The following is a 23,728-nucleotide window of genomic DNA, read 5'->3' as shown; positions in this document are numbered from 1 at the left end:
GGTTTTATGAGGTAGGGTCTCACTTTAGCTCAGGCTGACCTGGAATTCTCTATGTAGTCTCAGGGTTGCCTCGAACTCACAGCGATCCTCCTACCTCTGCCTCCTGAGTGCTGGGATTAAAGGCATGTGCCACCACGCCTGGCTCAATGGTAACATTTTCTAAGGAACTAAATAGATGGAGCCAACATGTCATGCTCCAGCTCAGACATTTCTGTAGCATTACTACAAACTTTTTTTTTTGGAGTCAGGGTTTCGCAATATAGTCTAGACTGGCTCAGAATCAGTCCTCTTACCTGTGTGTGTCACCATGCCTGGCCTGCATTACTGCAATCCTTTATACTTATTTCAGAAATCATAATAGCATGAATTGGAAAGTAGAGGCAAAAGGACTGTAAGTTTGTTACAATCCTGGTTATATAGTGAGGCTCTCAAAAATTAAAAAGTTGCATGAAGAAAACCAAAGGTCAGAAAAAAATTTAATAACCAGATGCACACCTTCAAGACCAACACTTAGGAGGCTGAGGTAGGAGGATCACTATGAGTTTGAGGCTGACCTGGAATTCACTATGTAGTCAGTCTCAAGGTGGCCTCAAACTCACTGCAATCCTCCTAACCCCTGCCTCCTTAATGCTGGGATCAAAGGATGTACCATCATGCCCGGCAACAAGCAACTTCTTTTAACAACTGAACCATCCACCTCACCCAAGCCCCTCTTTTTTTGTGGCAGGGTCTCACTCTAGCCCAAGTCAGCTTGGGCTAGAGTGAAACCCTACCTTGAAAAACCAAAGCGGGGGTTGGGGGGGGAACAACTTAATTGTAATACCTGCTAGCCCAGATTCAGCTCCCTAGTATCCATATAAAGTGAGATGCACAAAGTGGTACATGTGTCTGGAGTTTGTTAGCAGTGGCAGGAGGCCCTGGTACACCCACTGTCTCCCCTGAAATAAATCTTATAAAACTGCAAGGATCACTGTCTTTAGGCACCACGCAGACTCAGAAACTGGCGTTACTACAATCTCAGTATCAGCAAGGAACACAGCTGGGGCAAAGTGCCCACCACCAAAGCTCAGGCGTCCCATCCCTCCAGGCCATTTGGCCAGGCCAGGCCATGTCCTCATGCTTTTTCCAAACTGCCATTTCTGAGCCAGCTGGGCTGTTGTCCCCCACCAAGCCTGGCTTGCAGCACCATAGAAACAAAAAATCTCACAATAGTGCTTTGCCTTTTTGTTGTTGTTTTGAGGTAGGGTCTCACTCTAGCCCAGGCTGACCTGGAATTCACTATGTGGTCTCAAGGTGGCCTCTAAACTCACAGTGATCCTTCTACCTCTGCCTCCCATGTGCTGGGACTGACACGTGCACCACCACGCCCGGCTTGCTTTGCCTTCTGAAAAAGAAAAAAAAATAGTTTTTTGTAGGAAAAAAAAATCTCCATAGATCTAATGGGAAAGACATCTATCTTCATTGAGAGGAGAAAGTAGCTTAAACTGAAACTCACCCAGAACACAGCTAGGACTAAAGGAAGAAATATTCCAGGACACTAGCCAAATAATGTGAAATAAGACTCCAGTATTTGGTTTCAAGCTTTGATTAAGTTTCAAGTTTTTATATTTCACAATTTATATCTTTTATTAGAGTCCATATTCTGCTAAATTAAAGCAGTAACAAGATATTTCACAAACTTATACAATTTAATCTTATGAATTTAATTTCATAAAAAATGTGATGCATATCCATCTTGGCTAATCTAAAAATGATGTTTCATCTAGTCTAAAATACACTAATTGAAGAGACTTAGTTCCAGCACTAAAAACCATTTTTTTTACATGTTTTACAACAAAAAGTTTGTGCTCTTAATCAAAGGATCCATGGGTTAACCCAGCGTGTAAAAAATAATTTTACAAAAAAACAAAAATCCAAGATACTACTTTCAGATCCACTTTTATTTTCTTATTGTTTTTCCTTCCTCACATAGAACTCCACACACATTTCTTGCAGCTATAGTCACTTGATGTTGGCAAGGTACCATCTTATCCTTTTGACTTTGTTGGCATCAAAATATGACAGTTACCAGTGTTAAATCCATAAAATATTTACACAACACAGCACATGAAGCTTAAGACACTTGGCGATTACACCACATAAACAGGACGAGACCCCCCCATTCTCGTGTTAGAATCGGGTGTTCACTGGTCCCTATCTGGCAACTGTCCAATGGTTCAAAGGGCAGCAGAGGCAACAGGCAGTTACTTCAGAGGACACTGGACACTGATCTGGAAGCACGTTACGATGTCGCCCAGTGTCGTGTACCACACCACTTCCTCCTAGAATGGCAGGTCCAGCTGACACAAATGCAGACAGACAATACAACATTTATTCTGTGGAGACATCCCACTCGGACTAGGCACGCACTGTGATTTTGAACACAACTCGTCCTAAAAACTTGTCACGATCATCCTGGTTTTTCAGGTTGCTTGTTCCTTCAATTTTGCACTCAACTGTTACTTCTCTCTTGGTACTGTTAGTTCCAAACATGACCTGGACAGCAACTAAGGGTTGTCGATACCCGACCTGGCAAGCAAAGGCACTTATGTTAATTACAGTCACTTCACTTACACTTCAGTTTGTTAGGAATGTGTGTGTGTGTGGGGGGGGGGTTTGTTTTGAGACAAGGTTTTGAAATGGGGCCCAGGCTGACTTCAAACTTGCAAGCTCCTGTTTCACACTCCCAAGTGCTGGGGTTACAGAGGCATATCCCATCATGTCCGACATAGTTTGCAAAACTATTAAAAATTTGTTAACCAGGCCTATTACTTTGTGCTGTCATATCTTTCACTGCTCTAAGCATTGTTTTAAATGCATCCTTTAACTATATCATTTCCTTACTATTGTCTAGATACTCTGTAATCCTGGTTTGAATCTGTTTCATTCATGAGTTATTTACAGAAGGTTTTTACCCCCCTCCCATGTGGGTGTTTATTTTCTAGTCTGATTATACACTGATAAAAAGACCTTGAACTCACTCTGTAGCCGAGGCTAGCGTTGAACTCACAGCTGTCTTCCTATCTCAGTCTCCTGAGTGCTGGGACTAAAGGCATGTGCCACCATGCCCAGCTCATGACATTTTTTTTTTCCAGTTTTCTGAGGTAGGGTCTCACTCTAGCTCAGGCTGACCTGGAATTCATTATGGAGTCTCATGGTGGCCTTGTACTCTTGGTGATCCTCCTACCTGTGCCTCCCAAGTGCTGGGATTAAAGGCGGGAGCCACCACGCCCAGCTTACTCAAAATATTTCTGGTGTTCCATATAAGCTTAAGACAGTGTCAGTCACTCATTACTATGTTTAAGAAGTATTTCTAAGACCTGCCATACTGACCTTAATAAGGCCTGTATTTTTTTTTTATACTCTAAGAAAGGACTTCAAATGGCATTACTTATGGTCACCGTAACAATATATGGAACAATCCTACTAATAACTGGTCATGCTAAGGCTCTGGAGAAGGGGGTGATTCAAACTTTCAAAGTATATATTCTCCCTACATGGTACTTATTGGGAATGACCCCTCCCCCCAAAAACATAACAGTGTGGCACTACAGAGATGGCTCAGTGGGTAAGAGAGCCTCACTTGCATACAAGAGGGCCTGAGATGAGCTGAAGAGATGGCTCAGAGGTCAAGGCACTTACCTGTGAAATCTTAAGACCCATGTTTGACTCTTCAGATCACATGCAGACAGATGCACAAGGAGAGGCATGTGTTTGGAGGCCCTGGCATGCCAATTCGGGGGAGGGGGGAGAGATGGAGGGAGGGGCAGGCCTGAGATTTCCAAAGAGTCCAATTCCCCAGAAACTATGCAAAAACCTGGGCATGGCCACACAAACCTACAACCCCAGTCCTGTAAGGAGCACAGATTAGGAATCCTTGGGATTATGAAATGTCAAGCTCTGAAACCAGTGACAGAATCTGTATCAAGACAGGAGGGACACCTGGCATTCTCCACTGGCCTCTATGCATACACATGGGGGCATGTGCATCTATACACACACATAACATACAGACTATATACATGCAAAAAGACAGTATAATCTGGGCTGGAGAGATGGCCCAGTGGCTAAGGTATTTGTCTGCAAGGCCTAAGGACCCAGGTTCAATTCCCCAGGACCCATGTAAAGCTGGATGCACAAGGTGGAACATGCATCTGAAATTTGTTTATGGTGGCTAGTGGCCCTGACATGCCCATTCTCTCTCTGCTTCTTTCTCCCTCTCATTCATAAATAATTATTTTTTTTGTTTGTTTTGAGGTAGGGTCTCACTCTAGTCCAGGCTGACCTGGAATTCACTGTGGAGTCTCAGGGTGGCCTCGAACTCATGGCGATCCACCTACCTCTGCCTCCCAAGTGCTGGGATTAAAGGCGTGCACCACCACGCCCGGCTCCTAAAAAATATTTTTTAAGTAGGTGTAATTTCACACTGTAGAAACATGGTTCACACCATCTTAAATGGTTACAGCTAGCATCACCATTAATGGTGCTATCAACACCATGTCCCTTATTGTACAGCCTCTGAAAACAACATATTTCCTTTATTCCTGCTCAAAGGAACAAACTACATTTAATCACAAAAAAATACACAAATTCAAACTAAGGAATAAAGTAATCCCACAAGACCTGTGCTCACTTCTGAGGAGTACAAGAGCATAAAGCAGGGCGAGGGCTGGTCCAGATTATAGGCCGAAGACGAAACAGCACGGCATGGGGCCAGGGAGACTTTTCTTTTGCTAAAGATACTACTTCAGCAAGGTTGTTGATAGGCACATGCCTAACTTAGTGCCAATAGTTTAGGGGTAAAAAGCATATGCTCAAAAAGATGGAGTGCCAGGTCAACTGATGCAGTCTATCAGCATTTAGAAAAATCGGGTGAAGGACTGAGAAAACTACTGTTCTAGCCACTTCAAGTCTGTGATAGCTTCAAAAGAAAAAGTTTTATAACTATAATATGACTCATATGCATGTTTCCAAAGAAGGGGGAAAAGGGGCTGGAGAGATGGCTTAGCAGTTGAGATACTTGCCTACAAAGCCAAAGGACCCACATAAGCCAGATGCATCAAGTGGCATATGCATATGGAGTTTGTTTGTAGGGGCTGGAAGCCCTGGTGCATCTATTCTCTATCTCTCTCCCTCCTTCTCTCTTTCAAATAAATAAAAGATATATATATTTAGCAGGACATGGTGGCACACACCTTTAATCCCACCACTTGGGCAGCAGAGGTAGGAATGCTGTGAGTTCAAGGCCACCCTGAGGCTACAGAGTGAATTCCAGGTCAGCCTGAGCTAGAGCAAGACCCTTCCTCAAAGAGAGAGAAAAAACCTGGACAATTGGGGTAATAGCACTGGCGAGAAGCTACCATGTGAAAGACCCTGCTGATTTAGTTCCAAGTATGGCAAAAACAAACAAAAAAAGACCCAGGTTTGATTCCCCAGGACCCATGTAAACCAGATGCACAAGGTGGCACGTGCATATAGAGTTCATGTGCAGCAGCTGGAGGCTTTAGCAGACCCACTCTCTCTCGCACGCGTGCTCTCAAATAAATAAAATACATTTAAAAGGGGGAGCATCACACAGTACTGTTATATCTGAGTAATGAGCTTTTTTATTTCTCTAGGACTTTCCTACTTTCCTTTAAAAGTGCCTGCTACTTTTATAACAAAAGAAAAAAAATTGGATTTTGAAAATAATGGGTGATAAATTACATAGTGCATGTGTAGACCTATCCCAGAGGGGATATTTCAATAAGTACTGCAAATACTTACGTGTAGTTTTTTCCCATAATATGGAAAATACTTTAAATCTATAATTCCATTATTAGGATAAGTTGATACATTTGCTATGCTTTGATCCTAAAGATGAAAGGAAAAGAAACCATTTTTAGATCACAGAAATGCATCACAATTACAGCAGATTAATTATGGTCAGTTTGGAGGTACTGGAACGCTGCTCCAACTGAATTACAGGAGTATTTTTTAAGTGTGACTCGTCTTTTTTTCCACCCACTATGTGGCCCAGGCTTGCCTTGAAGTTATAGTGATCCTCCTTCCTCAGCCTCCAAACTCTGAGATTACAAGCATTCTATACCATGCTCAGTTGGCTCATCTTTCTTAGTTTTTGTTTTTCAAGGTAGGGTCTCACTCTAACCCAGGCTGACCTGGAATTCCCTATGTATTCTCAGGGTGGCCTTGAACTCATAACAATCCTCCAACCTCAGCCTCCCAAGTGCTGGAATTAAAGGTGTGTACCACCCAGTTTTCAGTTGCATGAGAGATATTCCATAATTAAACCTTTGACAAACTACCCCAGTTCTTCCATTTTTTTTTGGGGGGGGGGTTCGAGGTAGGGTCTTACTCTAGCCCAGGCTGACCTGGAATTCACTCTGTAGCCTCAGGGTGGCCTCGAACTCTCAGTGATCCTCCTACCTCTGCCTCCCGAGTGCTGGGATTAAAGGGGTGCACCACCAGGTCCGGCCCAGTTCTTCCATTTCATAATATATGCTATACTTTTCGGGAGAGGCCTTAATTTCCACTCATATGCCACCTGTAAATCTCTTCTGCCCTCCATTTATCAAATGTCAGGTCTTTGGCCACTAACCAGTAAGTGTGGCCCGATGCACCAGTTAAATCCAAATTGATGCCTTTCTGGAGATGAGTGAAAACATTGCTCTTCCAGACTGGAAAGTTATGGCTACTGCTGTCAAGCCAGAAAGCACTCAGTCATAGAGGTAGCAGGTCCAAAAGTTACTGATCAGAGAGCCCTAACAACTAATGGAGGTGACAGCATGATGAACAGCAAGAAACTTTAAACTCTAAACATGTAAATTACTGAGCACAGGAGTCTGTTATTCTATGCATCTAAAGAGCTAACAGACCCTGGGGGTGTAGCTCTGGTGGTAGGTACTTGCCTAACAAGCAAAGCCCTGGGCACTGCAGCCAACCAATCACCTACAAATGAATAAACGCTACTAAACACTTAAACTTTATGTCTGAATATTTTTTTTCATTTATTTATTTGAGAGCGACAGACAAAGAGTGAGGGGGAAGAGAGAGAGAGAGAGAGAGAGAGAATGGGCGTGCTAGGGCTTCCAGCCACTGCAAGCGGAACTCCAAACGCATGCGCCTCCTTGTGCATCTGGCTAACGTGGGTCCTGGGGAATCAAGCCTCAAACCGAGCCTCACACTGGGGTCCTTAGGTTTCACGGGCAAGCGCTTAGCTGCTAAGCCATCTCTCCAGCCTACACCTGAGTATTTATTTTCTTTCTTTCTTTCCTTTTTTTGTGGTGCTATAGATGCAACGCAGGGCTAAGCACTGAGCTACAGCCAAACTAACATTTCATTTCTCCGTATGAAAGCACATACGTTTATCAGAACTTGGCTATGTAAGCAGCAGTTTTGCTCTCTTTCATGACCACCACGTATTTCAGGTATGTACAATGGGAAGGATAACACAAAGTACAAGCAGGGGGCACACGGCAGAGGGATGGCTCTGCTACCCGAAAAAGGACTCGTTCTGTGCTGCTGGTTTGTTGTTGTTACTGTTTTGCCAACTGTTGATTTTGAGACGGGCCTCCCTGTGTGGTTGAGTTTGCTTACTGAACTCAAGTCCTAGCACAGAAAGCAAAGGCTACTGTTCACATCTTACACTGGAGGGAAAAAGTCACACTGATGAGTGCTTTACACACAGTTTTCAAAGTACATCAATGGCATCCTATGAGAAACTATAGAAAATGTTAATAAACTATAGAAAGCCACTGTCACGAGCTGGGCGCAGGGCCACACGCCTTTTATCCCAGCACTCGGCAGGCACCATGAGTTTGAGGCTACCCTGAGTCAGCCTGGCTAGAGTAAGACCCTACCTCAAAAAAACCAAAAAAGTTCTACTAACATCAAGATGAACTTTAAAAATTAAATGTATTTTGCTTCTTTCAGCAATTAACCCCTGCAAATGACCAGCATACAAACCAATAATTCTAAGCAGCTATTCTGTTATCATGGTATATAGCTACATGGACTTATTTCCAATAACTCAAAGGTTTAGAAAAGTAAAACCTTAACTCATCAATAGAGCCTATTCCTATGGAAAGGCAAAAGCTCCCATGTAATAGTTACAAATCACGAAATCAACACTTCTACCTGGCTGAAACCTAGCACCCAAGCCTCAGGAATGTTCTACTAGAAAGATATGCAAAGCCAGGCATGGTAGCTCACATCTGTAATCCCAGCATATGGGAGGCTAAGGCAGGAAGCTTGCCTTGAGTCTGAGGCCAATCTGGGCTAAAGAGTGAGACTTTGTCTGAAACAGACTATTAAAGATGTGTAAGTAAGCCTTTAATCCCAGCATTTGGGAGGCAGAGGTAGGAGGATCACCATGAGTTCGAGGCCACCCTGAGACTACATAGTGAATTCTAGGTCAGCCTGAGCTAGAGTGAGACCCTACCTCGAAAAAACAAAACAAACAAACAAAGATGTGTAAGTAAGGGATGGAGATGGCTCAGTAGTTAAGGTGCTTGCCTGTGAAGGCTAATGTCCTGAGTTTGACTCTTCAGTACCCATGTAAAGCCAGATGCACAAAGTAGTGCAGTAGCTGGAGGCCCTGGAGTGTCCATTCTCTGTCTGTCTCTCTCTGCTTGCAAATAACTAAATAAAAATATTTTAAAAATAAGTGAAGAACTGTTCCCAGCTGAAGTCAGAGACAGAAAAAGCAAGACCCTGTTGAAGTGCCACATACAGGGCCTTAATGTTTTTAAAGTGTGAGTAAATCAGGAAAAGTACTGGCAAGACCCTTCTTCCAAGTGTCTTACAGGCAGCAGTAGCACTCCTTTGTCCTAAGAGCTGACAGGATGTGCTCACTAGATTTCCACAAGAATCCTTCCATGTGGAATGCAGGTAAGTGAAGATCTGTTCCTGCCTCCCCTTTTGAGAGAGAGAGAGAAAGACACACACACACACACACACACACACACACACACACACACACACAAAGGTCTTGCTATATGGCCCAGGCTGGCTTCAAACTTGATTCTCCTGTCCCAGCCTCCTGAACACTGGAATTACACACATGTGTTGCTAAGGTTCTCTAAGTTTCTTGCAGAAGTGATTATGGCTACAGCACAAGCGATAAAAGTGATTTTCCCATGGTCACACATGTAAATGACAAGCTACAAACTTTCTGGTTTTTATTCTACTCCAAATAGTGAACACTCAAAAATTTAAAAAGCCAAAAACAAAAAAATTTTTAAAAAACCATTCAAAAGCAGCAGCTCTCAAAATGTGGTTCCTAGACAAGCTAGATATGCAAATTTTGGATCCTACGCAAGTCCTAGAATCAGAAACTATGGGAATAGGAAAGTGTCTGATACATGATTAAGCCAGCATCACAAGCAAATAAGAAATTCATCTGTAGCCAAGCACAGTGGTGCACGCCTTTAATCCCAGCACGTAGGAGGCAGAGGTAGAAAATTGCCATGAGGTTGAAGCCACCCTGAGACTACATAATGAATTCCAGGTATCCTGGACTACAGTGATACTATCCCTCAGAAAACCAAAAGGGAAAAATAAAAAAAAAAGAAGAAAAAGAATGAATCCGTGATTAAAGGAAATTATGACCCCCACCAACAACTTTAAAAGTGTTTTCAATGCAACATTTTCGGTAAAGCATTCTGGAGTTGAATGCTAATATTAAACATAATAATAAAATTAAATTTACAAACTTTATAATTTCTCCTCCGAACTCTTACCCATCTTTTATATATTTGTCTTAGTTGCATTTGCAGCATGAAAAGAAAACAAAAGAAGTTATGAAATGAAAACTGCACAGTACTCTGGGAAAAATAAGAAGGGTTTGGGAGAAAAGTAATACCTCTAATTCTAAAGAAGATATACCATATTTCATTAATTCTTAGATGGTACTTATCATTAGCATATCAATTTGTAAATTAAGAAAGAAAAAAATCACAAGACAGTATTAAGATACCTATAATTATAATACCAACTTCATTAGTAAGCTGAAAAACCATAAATCTTAAGAAATGATGAAATATGGCGTATGTGAACATAAAGTGATGTGTCCAAGACCAAACACACGGAAACTGTCTTTTTGAGTTACCATTAGGAAAGACAGGATAGTTCTGAAAAACTTGGTAGTATTTTATTCTAAGAATAAATATGACAGGGAAGAAAAACAGTGACTAAACTTATATTTTTAAAGTATCTTAAGAAACACAAAAGCTTCAGAGCTTTCTAAATACTAACCTTTGACGAACAATCTATCATTGGATTTCCTTCAGGCTTTAATCCGATTATCTAGAGTTAAGAAACATTGAGTCAGATGTCACATACATATGCAACAGTACCTCCTCTTCTGTTGCTGGAGGCCAGGAATGGAACTATAATAATCTTACTAGTCAGTCAAAGAACTGACATGAAACACAGCCACATGTACTTTGCTACACTGAAACCAACAAGCCAACCCTTGAATGTAATTTATTTATATTGCCCAAGATATCTCTGTTAAAACAACTCATTTTACAACCCAGACCATCCAGTTTCATGCTACTTTAGCATGCTTTGCTAGCTTTAAATCTTAGTTAATCCCACTCATCATTTATTGATGTCTGCTAATGTTTCAGAAGATCTTGTAATCATCACTGTGTAAGGTCTCGCAACAAACCATCAAAAGACTCCACAGGGGTGCGGCATGGGAACTTCAGGGTCTCACCTAGCTCTCCCCATAAGGAAGCTCCTTGTTTAATAGTGCCAAATTCAGATTTACACTCTTCCTTTTTTGGGGGGGTGGGAGGGAGGTAGGGTCTCACTAGTTCAGGCTGACCTGGAACTCATTCTTGCCCAGAAGATGTTCTCAGCGTCACAATGTTTCCTTACCTTAGCTTCCTGAGCACTGGGAGTACAGAAATCAATGACTATCCCATGTTATTTTTATTGGGGATGGTAATAATTTGCTTACTAATGGTGACTTCAGTTATATATGAATTCATGGTCTTGATAGATCCTATACCTGTTCAAAAAACTGCCTCTTCCTGAATAAGATGATCACAAGGATGGTGTTACTTTTTGTTTTTGGAAGGGTGGGTGGGGGAGACTCAAGGTAGGGTCTCCTAGCACAGGCTGACCTGGAATTCACTCTTATAGTCCCAGGCTGGCCTCAAACTCACAACAATCCTACCCTTGCTTCCTGAGTGTAGGGATTAGAGGCGTGTGCCAACAACAGGGCTGGTGCTACTTCCTTATGCAAGGGCAGTGCCTTCGCAGCAACACTGCTTCATTACTGTCACACGGAGAACACAGGCTTCTTACTGTGCTAATCACTGTACTTTTTTTGTTTTGTTTTTGTTTTTTCAAGGTAGGGTCTCACTCTAGCCCAGGCTGACCTGGAATTCCCTATGTAGTATCAGGGTGGCCTTGGACTCATGGTGATCCTCCTACCTCTGCTTCCTGAGTGCTGGGATTAAAGGCATGCGCCACCACAGCCTGCTTCAATTCAGGCTTTTATAAAATCACAAAATACTGCTACTCTGGCTTTAAGTGTAACATCCCATTAAGCTCATTTATATGTGATTTATATTTCTAATACTTAGTATCATATATATAAAATTATGCTTTGCTACTAAACTTATTAGTCTGTGAACCGTTTTCCTGTATTAGTTTTTTTTTTTTTTTTTTTTTTCCCAAAGCAGTAAGAATTACTGCTACTTTTTGAAGCAAGCTATTCCAGTGAGGTGACAATGAGGGAGGCATTGCTTCAACAAAGAGCTAAAAGCAGTCGTGAGCTTCTTAATAGGGCAGTAGAAACAAACAACAGAGGTGAGATGTGTACGTACTCTGTTCATTTTCACAAGAATACAAGGTTGTCCTTTGGAATAGCCAAATTCAGGATCATTCATACCACTACATTCTTGAAGCAAGAAAACAGGAAACTGACATGCAACATAAACTGGACCCTTCTGTTCAAATAGTGCTCCATCAGGACAGTTTGTGAGATTCTTCTGTTCTTCTAAAGAATATGCTAGAAAGGAAACATACGTGTGCTAAATCAACTAAGAAAAGATGCCAAATACTACCAGAAACACATAGTCCTTTCAAGGGGAAGCAGCAATATGAACTGTCAGAAGCATCCAGGAAAGGAGATTAAGCTTGCTTTTTAAATTGGTAACAGCTTTCTACTGCTGTGCAGTCTACTGCAACAGTTATTGGATCACAGGACAGTCTCTTGCTACAATTAGGTGACACAGCCCAGCTACAGCCCTCTCTTAAAGCTCTGTATGTGCCCGACCTGAAAGACACAATAGTGAGGATGTAAAAAGGCATTACTACTGTCTGCATCATACACTCCAGTGGGGAAAACGGACTTTAAGTATGAAATGGTGCAGGAGTATGAAAATATATAGCGCTATGACAGCCCATAAACTACTAAGAACATAAGGCATGTATGAGTTAAGGAGATCAGTAAGAAAAAAGCATTTTTATCAAAGAAACTAGAAGCAGGACCATATAGTTTTGCAAACTGTCCAAGGATTTGGCAGGTGGGGGAAGGGTTGCCAAAAGAACAATAATCCATTACAAGGTCTTAAACCAGGTGAACAATACTCATGTTCCATAAGGATTTTTGCTATGTATGTTTGTAATGTGAGGATCTGCTCAGAATGGGAAATAAAATGATCTAGAAAACTAAACAAAATGATTGAAGCAGCACATGTAAGAAAGCACTGGCTCAGAGCAGGTGTGTAGAGAAAGACGGGGTGGCTGGGCAGACCTCAACTGCACAGAAAGGTGAGACTGCAGAGCAGAGGGAGAGCCAGCGGAGCCAGGCGTCCAGAGGCGTGAAAGAACAAGCCTCCGGCCCCTCTGTGAGCACAGTCTAGTGAAAAACACAAGGGTACACTACAAAAGCACCTCAAATGTTGGTGTATGAATTTACCAGATACCATAAAAAGGCCAGCTAACATAAATTCAACCAAAATAGAAAACAAAAATCTAAAGAAACTTCTTTTAAAAGTGTACTTTTTTTTTTACTTTAGAGAAAAAAAATTGTCAGAAGTTTTGGTTTCATATTTTATTTTATTTTATTTTTGTTCATTTTTTTATTTATTTATCTGAGAGTGACAGACACAGAGAGAAAGACAGGTAGAGGGAGAGAGAGAGAATGGGCGCACCAGGGCTTCCAGCCTCTGCAAACAAACTCCAGACGCGTGCGCCCCCTTGTGCATCTGGCTAACGTGGGACCTGGGGAACCGAGCCTCGAACCGGGGTCCTTAGGCTTCACAGGCAAGCGCTTAACTGCTAAGCCATCTCTCCAGCCCTGGTTTCATATTTTAAAACGTTATATTACGTGGGGTAAAGAGATGGCTTAGTAGTTAAGGCAACCGCCTGCAAAGCCGAAGGACCCAGGTTTGATTTCTCAGGACCCATTTGAGTCAGATGCACAAGGTGGCACATGAGTCTGGAGTTTGTAATGGCTAGAGGCCCTGGTGTGCTCATTCTCTCTGCTTGCAAATAAAAAAAACTTTTTTAAAAAAAAAGTTCTAAAATGCTGAGGAGATGGCTCAGCAGTTAAAATGTTTGCCTGCAAACCCACTAGCCTGGGCTTGATTCTCCAGTACCCACGTAAAGCCAGATAACACAAAGTGGCACATATATCTGGAGCTTGCAGTTTCAAGAGTCCTTTGGCATGCTCATTCTCATTCATATTCTCTTTCTGAAGTATATAAATAATGGCTTTCTTTCAAAATATTTTATTTATTTCAGAGACAGAAGTGGGAGGGGATTATGACCATGTATACTGTCTACATGTATGAAAGGTGTCCATAAAAAGTTTAAAAATAGGGCTGAAGGGATAGCTTAGAGGTTAAGGCACTTGGCTGCAAAGTGAAAAGGACCCAGTTTCGATTCCCCAGGACCCATGTAAGCCAGATGCACAAGATGGCACATGCTTCTACAGTTCATCTGCAGTGGCTAAAGGCCATGGTGCACCCATTCTCTCTATCTGACTCTTTCCCTCCCTCCTCTCTCTCAAATACATTAAGAAAAAAAAAAAAAGCCAGGTGTGATGGTGCACACCTTTGATCCCAGCACTTGGGAAGCAGAGGTAGGAGGACTGCCATGAGTTCAAAGCCACCCTACCTCAAACCCTACCCCACAAAAAACTTTTTTTTTTTTTTTTGAGGCAAACCCAAGAGACTGGCCTTTTTTTAAATGCGAGATTGGGGTGTGGGGGGGTTGGCATGCCAGGATCTCTAGCCACTGTAATTAAACTCCAGACGCATGCACTACCTTGTACACATGGCTTACATCAGATCAAGAGTCGAACATAGGTCCTTTGCAGGCAAGCATCTTAACTGTTAAGCCATGTCTCCAGCCCCTCCCTCATTTTTTTTGAAAAAAACAAACAAAGGAGCTGGGTGTGGTGGTGCACGCCTTTAGTCCCAGCACAGAGGCAGAGGTAGGAGGATCACCCTGAGACGAGGCCACCCTGAGACGAGGCCACCCTGAGACGAGGCCACCCTGAGACGACATAGTGAATTCCGGGTCAGCCTGGGCTAGAGTGAGACCCTACCTCGAAAAAAACAAAAACAAAAAAAAAACAAACACCAAATCTCTAAGGACATTTGCTGCATACGTATGTCTTACTGATACCAGTGAGTCCATTTGTGATCACTTAAAAAATTTTTTTTATTGTTTATTTTTATTTATTTGAGAGCAACAGAGAGGAGGCGGCAGAGAGAGAGAGAAAGAGAGAGAGAGAGAGAAGGGGGGGAGGGAGGGAGGGAGAGAATGGGCGTGCCAGGGCTTCTAGCCACTGCAAACGAACTCCAGATGCGTGCGCCCCCTTGTGCATCTGGCTAACATGGGCCTCGAACCGGGGTCCTTAGGCTTCATGGGCCTAACCGCTAAGCCATCTCTCCAGCCCCATTTATGATCACCATTATTATGCTGACTTAGACTACAAAAATGTTGTAAGTGGCCAAGTATGGCAATACACACCTTTAATTCCAGCACTGGGGAGGCTGAAGTAATAAGATTTCCCTGAGTTGGAAGCCAGCCTGAGACTAAGAGTTCCAGGTCAGCCTAGGATAAAGTGAGACCCTGCCTTGGTCAAAACCCAAAAAACAGAGTAACCTCAAAGCCTTCCATACATGTGAGGAAAGCCTAAAATAAAAAGACACAGATAATCAAGGCAGAGGAAAAAATGACTATAATATGTAACTTTATATTGGGCAGGGGATGATTTCCACCCTTTGCTCATGCCATCATTTTCCCTGCCATCATGGAGTTTCCCCCTCGAGCCTATAAGCCAAAATAAACCTCTTTTTCCCCACAAGCTGTTCTTGGTTGGGTGATTTCTACCAGCCCTGCGAACCTGACTGCAACATATACTCTAAGAACAGTGTTTCTAAAAGTCATCAAAATTTGTTCCTAAGGTTCTACAATAATGAAACCTTTCCCTTCCTCTAAAAAGGCATACTTACGCTGCAAAAAGTAATGAAGGTCTTCAATGTACCTTAGATAGGAATTTAGGTCAGACTCACTAAATGTATATTCCAGTGCAGTCCGTGGTTTTGGAAAAACCATCAGTCCTAAAAGAAAAGAAAAGGAAAGTTTTTAAAAGAAGGACTATTAACCATATCAGATTCTTCTCTCCTATAGAGAATTCAAATCTTCAAAACTATAATACAAATACCAATTAGAAATGACACCTGAATTTCATCATTTTCAGTTTCTTATCATCACTAGTCCTTACTTTAAATCATGCCATTTGACTTTTAGGTTTTATATACTCCCATTAATACACAGAGAAAAACTGAGGCATGCCAATCTTAAGCACTGTTTTAAAAACTTTTTTTGTGTTTTATTTACTTGCAGGGGGAGGGAGGGGAGGCAGAGAGAGAATGGGCATGCCAGGGCCTCCGGCCACTGCAAACGAACTCCAGACACATGTGCCATCTCATGCATTTGATTTGCATGAGTACTGGGCAATTGAACCTGGGTCCTTAGGCTTCACAGACAAGTGCCTCAACAGCTAAGCCATCCCTCCAGCCATTTAGCACTTCTGCATGTGCTTGCATGCATGTGAAGGTCAGAGGACAACCTCAGGTATCATCCCCAGGAATGTCATTCACCTTTTTTGGAAAACAGGGTTTCTCATTGGTCTGGAGCTCTGCAAATAACCCCAGGGCTAAGGATACACTGCCCCAGCTCAGCTGTGGCTCAGCCTCAAGTGTAAGCACATTGTCATTCAAAATACAACTGTATAGAAAAATTTCAAAGACAGTTTACTTATTTCAATTAAAGGGGCCTATCCATTTTAACTTCTATGGAAAATATTCTTTCACTAATAAACAATGTTCTATCATTAAAACATGTTAATCTTTAGCTGGGCGTGGTGGCACACACCTTTAATCCCAGCACTCAGGAGGCAGAGATAAGAGGATCACTGTGAGTTTGAGGCCACCGTGAGACTACATAGTTAATTCCAGGTCATCCTCAGCTAGAGTGAGACACTACCTCGACAAACCAATAAACAAACAAACAAACAAACAAACAAACATGTTCTTTGCCTACGTGGTGGCACACACCTTTAATCCCAGCACTAGGGAGGCAGAGATAGCAGGATCACTGTGAGTTCAAGGCTAGCCTGAGACCGCATAGTGAATTCCAGGTCAGCTTGGGCTAGAATGAGACCCTACCTCGAAAAACAAACAAACCAAAAAAAAAACAAAAAAACATGTTCTTCATATGCTGAACTTGGGTTGGAGTACAAACAATAATTTCCTATTTTTTTAAAAAATGGTGTTGATGGTCAGTCAGAACAAAGAAGTTAAGCAATTACAAATATACTTATCTGTAAGGAATAATCAGGCTTCCAACTTTAATATAAAACAAGGACTGGAGAGATGGCTTTGTGGTTAAGGAGCTTGCCTGTGAAGCTTAAGGACCTAAGTTCTATTCCCCAGTAGCCACATAAGCCACATGTACAAGGTCGCAACATGAGCCCATCTGAACTGGCTAGAGGCCTGGCACTCCCCTTATCTTTCTCTCTTCTCTCTCTCACTCTTGCTCTCAATAAATAAAGACTTAAAAAAACTTAATATCTAACAGCATTGTACTACATACACATGTATGTGTGTGCATAAACATTTACTTAGTTACATAGTAACTACTATAATACACTTGACAATTTTATAGAATTCAGTTTAAAACTTGATTTATTTTACTGCTTATATACTTCATACAATTACAAACAGAGTTTGTGAAGTGATCAATGATTCTTAGATGGCAAGAAAATTTATCTTTGAATTAATCTAGACAGGGGACAAAACAAATGCAATACTAGCAATAAAGAAAGGAAACCATTAGAACCATTCATCTAAGAAAAGGTGGTTGGGGAAACTGGTGCAATTGAGTTGGTAAATATGGCTCACAAGTCCATGCAATGAGCAACATATAGACACAGGTTTCTCAGCCACCACCTAACAAGGTGGACGAGGTATCTTTTTGTTGGGAGGAGGCGGCCTGTGCACTGCGGAAGGTAAAGCAGTATCCCAGCTTCTGCTGGCAACAGCACCTCTTCAATCCTATCAATTACAAGTTTTTCCAGCCCATTGCCAAGTAGCTCCTGGAAGATGTATCAAAAGTGGCTGATGGGCTGGACAGATGGCTTAGCTTTTAAGGTTCTTGCCCTGCAAAGCCCCATATTTAACTACCTAGATCCCACATAAGCCAGATGCACAAAATGACACATGCACAAGGTCGTGCATGGACACAAGGTGGTGCACACATCTGGATCTCGACTGCAGTGGCTAGAGGTCTGAGCGTGTCATTTCTCTCCCTCTCATAAAAAAAAAAAATGTCAAAAGTAAGAGACTGATTGAGATGGGGAGGGGATATGATGGAGAGTGGAGTTTCAAAGGGGTAAGTGGGGGGAGGGAGGGTATTACCATGGAATATTTTTTATAATCATGGAAGTTGTTAATAAAATTTTTTTTAAAAAAATGGTTGAAAAACCACTGCTCTAGAAAGAATCTTCCCACCTTCCCAGTCTACTGGCCATCCACTCTTCCATGTATCCAAATCCCACTCCAGGTAGAACCTTCCTGCTCTTATCACCATCTCTAGAACTTGTTTACATTTGGGAAATTATGTACACTGGAATTCTGTGTACTGTTTTCTTCTCTAAAAATTACCAGGATGGGGCTAGGGGCACAACTCAGTGGTAGAGCCCTTGTCTAGCATTTGAAGAAGCCATGGGCTCTATTTCCAGTACTACTAGCCAATCAAACAAGTAAATAAATATTGCCAGCACCTTGAAAACAAGAGCCATTTCCAACTAGTTAAGCCAGAGCTGGCATCTGAAGACTGTTTCAAAAGAATAAAGATAGTTAAAGAAAATGTTGTTTAGGTTGGAGAGAAGGCTCAGTGGTTAAGGCACTTGCCTGCAATGTCTGAAGACCCAGGTTCCCTAGTACCCACATTAAACCAGATACATAAAGTGGTACGTTCATCTGCAGATTGTTTGCAGTGGCCAAAGGCCCTGGCATAGCTATTCTCATATTCATTCTCTCTCCCCCCAATGCAAATAAATAAATTTATTAAAAATATGAAGAAGAAAATATAGTTTTTACTGTACTAAAGTATATTCTGACATAATAGAGATTTTTTTAAAATTTTTATTTACTTACTTATTTGAGAGCAACAGACAGAGAAAGAGGCAGAGGCAGAGGCAGAGGCAGAGGCAGAGAGAGAGAGAGAGAGAGAGAGAGAGAGAGAGAGAGGGAGAGAGAGAATGGATGCGCCAGGGCCTCCGGCCACTGCAAAGGAACTCCAGACACGTGCGCTCCCTTGTGCATCTGGCTAACGTGGATCCTGGGGAATCGAGCCTCAAATAGGGATCCTTAGGCTTCATAGGCAAGTGCTTAACCACTAAGCCATCTCTCCAGCCCAATGGAGATTTTTTAAAAGAATTAAACATACAAAGACTATTTCTAATCACACCACAATTTAATAATACTTATTACTTTCACAGTAATCAATTAAAATCATAAAGCATACATTTTATAGACTAAGGGTCTGTACATACATACTTTGTATGTAAATTACTAAGGCAAAGTAAAACTACATTAAAATTTTCATGAAACAATTCAAACCCATAACTATACTATCAAAGCTTACACTTCGCTAAAATTTCAACATGCATTTTTGCTTCATTCTGACAAAGGATTCAAAATGCACCAGTAAATTAAGATCTTTAAAACATACAAATATTCAACAACAACAACAAAAAAAAAATCACAATACCCAACCCAAGGTCTATCCATCCACTGTTCATTATGATGTTTGTGGTAAAGATCTGTTAAGATAAATTATAACCCAATTCTGTTAAAAGCCATGAAAACTGCATCACAATTACCTGGACTGGGAATCTGGTCACGATATTTTGGAACCTCATCATTCAGAGTCTGAAGCATAGCCCACATTGTGAATGTGAAGAGTGCAGCCAAGAACCCATAGAAAACTAGGTAGAAGAGCAAGATCAAACCTGCAAAAGAAATTTAAATCATCAAATGTGGAGATGCACTTGTGTACATATCAGGCCAAGTCAAAAAGCAAACCCACAACGGTTCGTGGCACAGCTGTGATGCCCAAGCTTTGTCATGCACACAGCCAAATATCCTCATACTGAGGATTAGTTTGCCCAAGCAAGGTGTTCGGCAGGCAGCACACTCATCTCATGAGCCCTCCTCTCCTTTCATACTTCCAAGATAAAAAGAGTTTCCACTACTTGTACTCTGGTTCAAAGTCAGAGCTTTAAATTCTAGCACACGGGGTGTTTCACAAAATGAATGTCATGTTCTTGAAAAGAAGAAAACATTATTTTTGGTGGGACAGCCTCCAACATACTTACGTGTTCTTTAAGTGTTAAGTTAAAAAAAAAAAGCCAGGTGTGATGGCGCACGCCTTTAATCCCAGCATTTGGGAGGCAGAGGTAGGAGGATCACTGTGAGTTCAAGGCCACCCTGAGACTAAATAGTGAATTCCAGGTCAGCCTGGACTAGTGTGAGACCCCACCTCAAAAAACAAAATATGTATATATATAAAATATCACATTAAACTTTTATTTTATGGATTATTTATGTAAGTATAAATTTTAAAGAATGAACTGATGTAAAGACTAACCAGAAAATGTTCAGAGAGAGCAAAATCACAAAGATGGTTCTCAATAAGGTTTAGAAGACACTGGCCAAGTGGCAGGGCTCATGACGGTGTGAAGATAGCAAGCCCGGAAGCGAGCGGCACTCGGCGCAGGGGAGCGAACACCCTGTGCCCAGCACACAGCAAGCCGAGGCGGGCGCACACTGCGGCACTCGGGTCCTCCTCCCTTCCCATTTCCAGTCTGAATTCTTAGGTCTGTCCCATGCCCGTGATTTGTTTTGGGAACACCTAAAAATCAGTAATTTTTCTCAGCATCTATATTCAAAGTTTTAACATCAGAAGTGACTATCACCAAGACTGTCAGAATATAGTCACTTTTTGTATTGAAATATTTTTTTAAGTGATCAAAGCTTATCAATCCCTAGACATCGTAATGCTTGAAAATATTTAACACTCCAGGGTTGACCTCGCGGCAGTCTTAATAATTTACTTTTGTTTGCCTGAGGCCGTTCCTAGCAGAAGATATCCACTCCTGCTGCAAGAAGTAAATTCAAAGGGCTTCTAAATTTGTGCAGTAGATTTTTAAAATGTATTTATTCATTCCCTCCAGACCCCTTGAGAAGTAAACACAATTTCCTTCTGACTCTCACAGGACATTATGATCCCAAAACAGATTATGCCAAAGCTAGATAACTTTTATTTCTCAATTATAGGCCAGGAAACCATTCCCTATTTTCAAGTAAAAGAGAAATAGTTAAAGCAATTTTGTTTCAATTTAGACTGACATCTCATCCCCACCCCCCAATTACCAGGCGATACAGAGCGAGAGGACAGAAGGAGGGCAGGTGGCACCTTCAGGCAGCATCACTTCCCCACCACCCACTGCGATCCTGCTGCAGAAAGAGAAAAGGAAGACCAATCTCACCAGAGTGACCCATTTGCTACAGAAGAAAAGAAACAGAAAGCCCACTGCTACTTTAATGCGCAAATGGAAAATGATTCTTTCAGACCTAGGCGAGGAGGTATAGGAAATAGGGATTAAAATTCTTTGTAAAGGACACTGATTTGACAAATACATCAATGTAACATGGCTGTGCTTTAGTAACATTTTTTCTTACAACTGATGCCATAGCATCGTTTGTTGACTAATGCAGTACACACTAAAATGAAGACATTTCATTTGAACAAAATTGCTTTAAAATCATCTCAAAATAGTCTCATCATTTTCAAAATTTTTATATTTCCAGGAAAAATAATATCAATGAAATTTATAGACACAAACAAAGTATATTCAATCTACTTTCTCAAGAACCATTACACAATGGAAAAAGGCGTTAAAACTTCACATAAAGACCTACATTAATATAGTATATTAATGTAATATCTCAAATCTGATGCTATATATTAGTGGCCACCAGATACAAGTACAAGTTAGTTTTGGTAGTCATTGATAAGATCCAATCTAATAATTAAAATTTAAAGCTCATCTCTCTTATAGATACCATATGCGAAAGACCATTCACAAGGAGAGTGATGCCCTCATAAGGAGAAAGTACCAGAAAATAAGAATGGATGCTGGAGAGCCGGGGGAGATGGCTCAGGCAGCAGGAGCACTTGCTGCACAAGCATGAGAACCTAAGATCAATCCCCTGCTAGCAGCCTTGTAAAAAGACCTGGGCATGGCAATGCAAACACAAAAGACACAAAGATTGCTGAGGCTCATTTGTCAGCCATTCTAATCAAAACCCAGGAAGCTCCAGGTCAGTGAAAGACTGTCTTGAACCAAAATAAGACACCCAACACCCTCGCCTGGCTTCTGTACATGTGTGCATGAGTCTCATCCACCTGCATACATGTGCACATACCCACACACCCCACACATATCATAAACACACACATACACAAAAAATAAAATCCCAGCACTGTAGATTGTTGCTCTTACCTCATGACTAACTAGCAGTAAGTCGCTGATTCAGATGAAGTCTGGTGATGGGCTAAACTCAGTGACGGCTCTACCTAGGAGCAAAGTAGTAACGGACACTGCACACAAGCCTGTTCACTGTGCTCTTCGTGCCACCTGGTGCAAGTAGCCCACAATACACAGCACTCAAAATCATATTATCAATGTCTTCCAGCTTAAAACCCTTCACATGTGTTTTTAAATCATAATCTAACGAAAGAAACTAACAGAGTGCTAGGGAGATGGCTCAGCAGTTAAAAGTGCTTGCATGCAAAGCCTGCTGGCCCAAGTTCAGGCCCTAGAACCCATGTAAAGCCAGATGCACCAAGTGGCACATAAACCTGGAGTTTATTTGCAGCGGCAAAAGGCCCTGACCTGCCCATACACACTCCGCTAAACTCTTTCTGCTTCCAAATAAATAAAAATCCTAGAGAGAGAGAGACAGACCGACAGGCAGATACTAACATAGTCAAATTGGTGGTCCAAACCTGAAACCCAAGCACCTGAGAGGCAGAGGCAGAACTGCCAAGTAAACAGACTGAAATACACAGTAAGACACCCTCTCAAACAAAAACAACAAAAAGACACGACACTAATATGGACTTAAACTGTGAAGAAATCCCACAGCCAGGAGTGACTGACACCTGTAATCAATTCCAGCACTCAGGAGACTTCGGGAGGAAGACTGCCCCCAAGTTCAAAGCTGGCCTGGACTACATGAGTTTCAGGCCAGCCAGGGCTGCAGAGCAAGACCTCCACCCCCAGAAAGTTTACTGGAAATAATTATCAGAGTCGGGCATGGTGGCGCATGCCTTTAATCACAGCACTTGGGAGGAAGAGGTAGAAGGAACGCAGTGAGTTCAAGGCCACCCTAAGACTACAGAGTGAATTCCAGGTTAGTCTGTCTGGGTCAGAGTGACCGGGGCGGGGGGGGAAGGATAATAATAATAATAACAACAAAAAAGTGATCATCAACCCTTTTCTACTGAGTTATTCTTACAGTAGAAGCACTGCAATGCGACTCCCTGATTTCCTCTCCAAGACCTAAGCGCACAGCAGAAGCAGTTTTGACAATAAAACTTCCTGCCCCTCCTCCCATGCCCATCATCTCTCCTCTAGCTCTTTTCCTACTGTACTGAGAATAGAACCCAGGGCTGTATTTCCAGTTCATTCCTATACATAATTTAAATTATGAAACAGGATCTAAGCTTCTGAGGCTGCCATAAACTCACTCTGTAACCAAGCGAGGTCTTGAACTTGGAATCCTTCCTTTTCAGTCATCTAAGTAGCCAGGATTACAAGCTAGTGCCACCAGGCCAGGCTTCCATTTTTGTTTTTGAGGAGCCTAATTTTCAAATCTTCCAACTCTCACTTCTGATGAGAGGTGGGACAGGAGTTACCCAATGATCCCGCAGGAGGCAGTGTGGTTGTAAACACAGACCTTGTCAATCCCGCTCAAATCCTGGAATGCCTCCCTTTGAAGCTCCATTCTATCTGAAAAAGGAAGTTAGCTATAGTAGCTAGATAATTATTTATACTACAGAAAAAAAAATCAAGATCAAC

The 23,728-nt window shown here is 41.8% G+C and overlaps 1 protein-coding gene across 2 annotated transcripts in view; it reads right to left on the bottom strand.

The window, feature by feature from the left end:
• Positions 1 to 1,922: 1,922 nt before the first annotated feature.
• The window catches only part of Atp1b3 (ATPase Na+/K+ transporting subunit beta 3), a 39,389-nt gene continuing 17,583 nt past the window's right edge, over positions 1,923 to 23,728 (bottom strand). The window contains exons 1-7 of one of the 2 annotated variants that reach the window (XM_045137061.1): positions 21,131 to 21,158; positions 19,463 to 19,591; positions 15,525 to 15,632; positions 11,880 to 12,064; positions 10,294 to 10,344; positions 5,806 to 5,892; positions 1,923 to 2,568 (exon numbers count right to left, since the gene is read on the bottom strand). In XM_045137061.1, coding sequence (XP_044992996.1) covers positions 2,398 to 2,568; positions 5,806 to 5,892; positions 10,294 to 10,344; positions 11,880 to 12,064; positions 15,525 to 15,632; positions 19,463 to 19,591; positions 21,131 to 21,143 — 744 coding nt within the window. In that variant the 5' untranslated portion in view covers positions 21,144 to 21,158 and the 3' untranslated portion in view covers positions 1,923 to 2,397. Of the gene's footprint in view, positions 2,569 to 5,805; positions 5,893 to 10,293; positions 10,345 to 11,879; positions 12,065 to 15,524; positions 15,633 to 19,462; positions 19,592 to 21,130; positions 21,159 to 23,728 lie in introns of those variants that run through there. The other variant, XM_045137060.1, reaches the window with a different exon arrangement.

This window comes from Jaculus jaculus, chromosome 17 (assembly GCF_020740685.1).
Source record: "Jaculus jaculus isolate mJacJac1 chromosome 17, mJacJac1.mat.Y.cur, whole genome shotgun sequence".
Taxonomy (NCBI): Eukaryota; Metazoa; Chordata; class Mammalia; order Rodentia; family Dipodidae; genus Jaculus; species Jaculus jaculus.
Note: the sequence above shows the minus strand (reverse complement) of the source record. Positions and strands in the feature narration are given on the sequence as shown.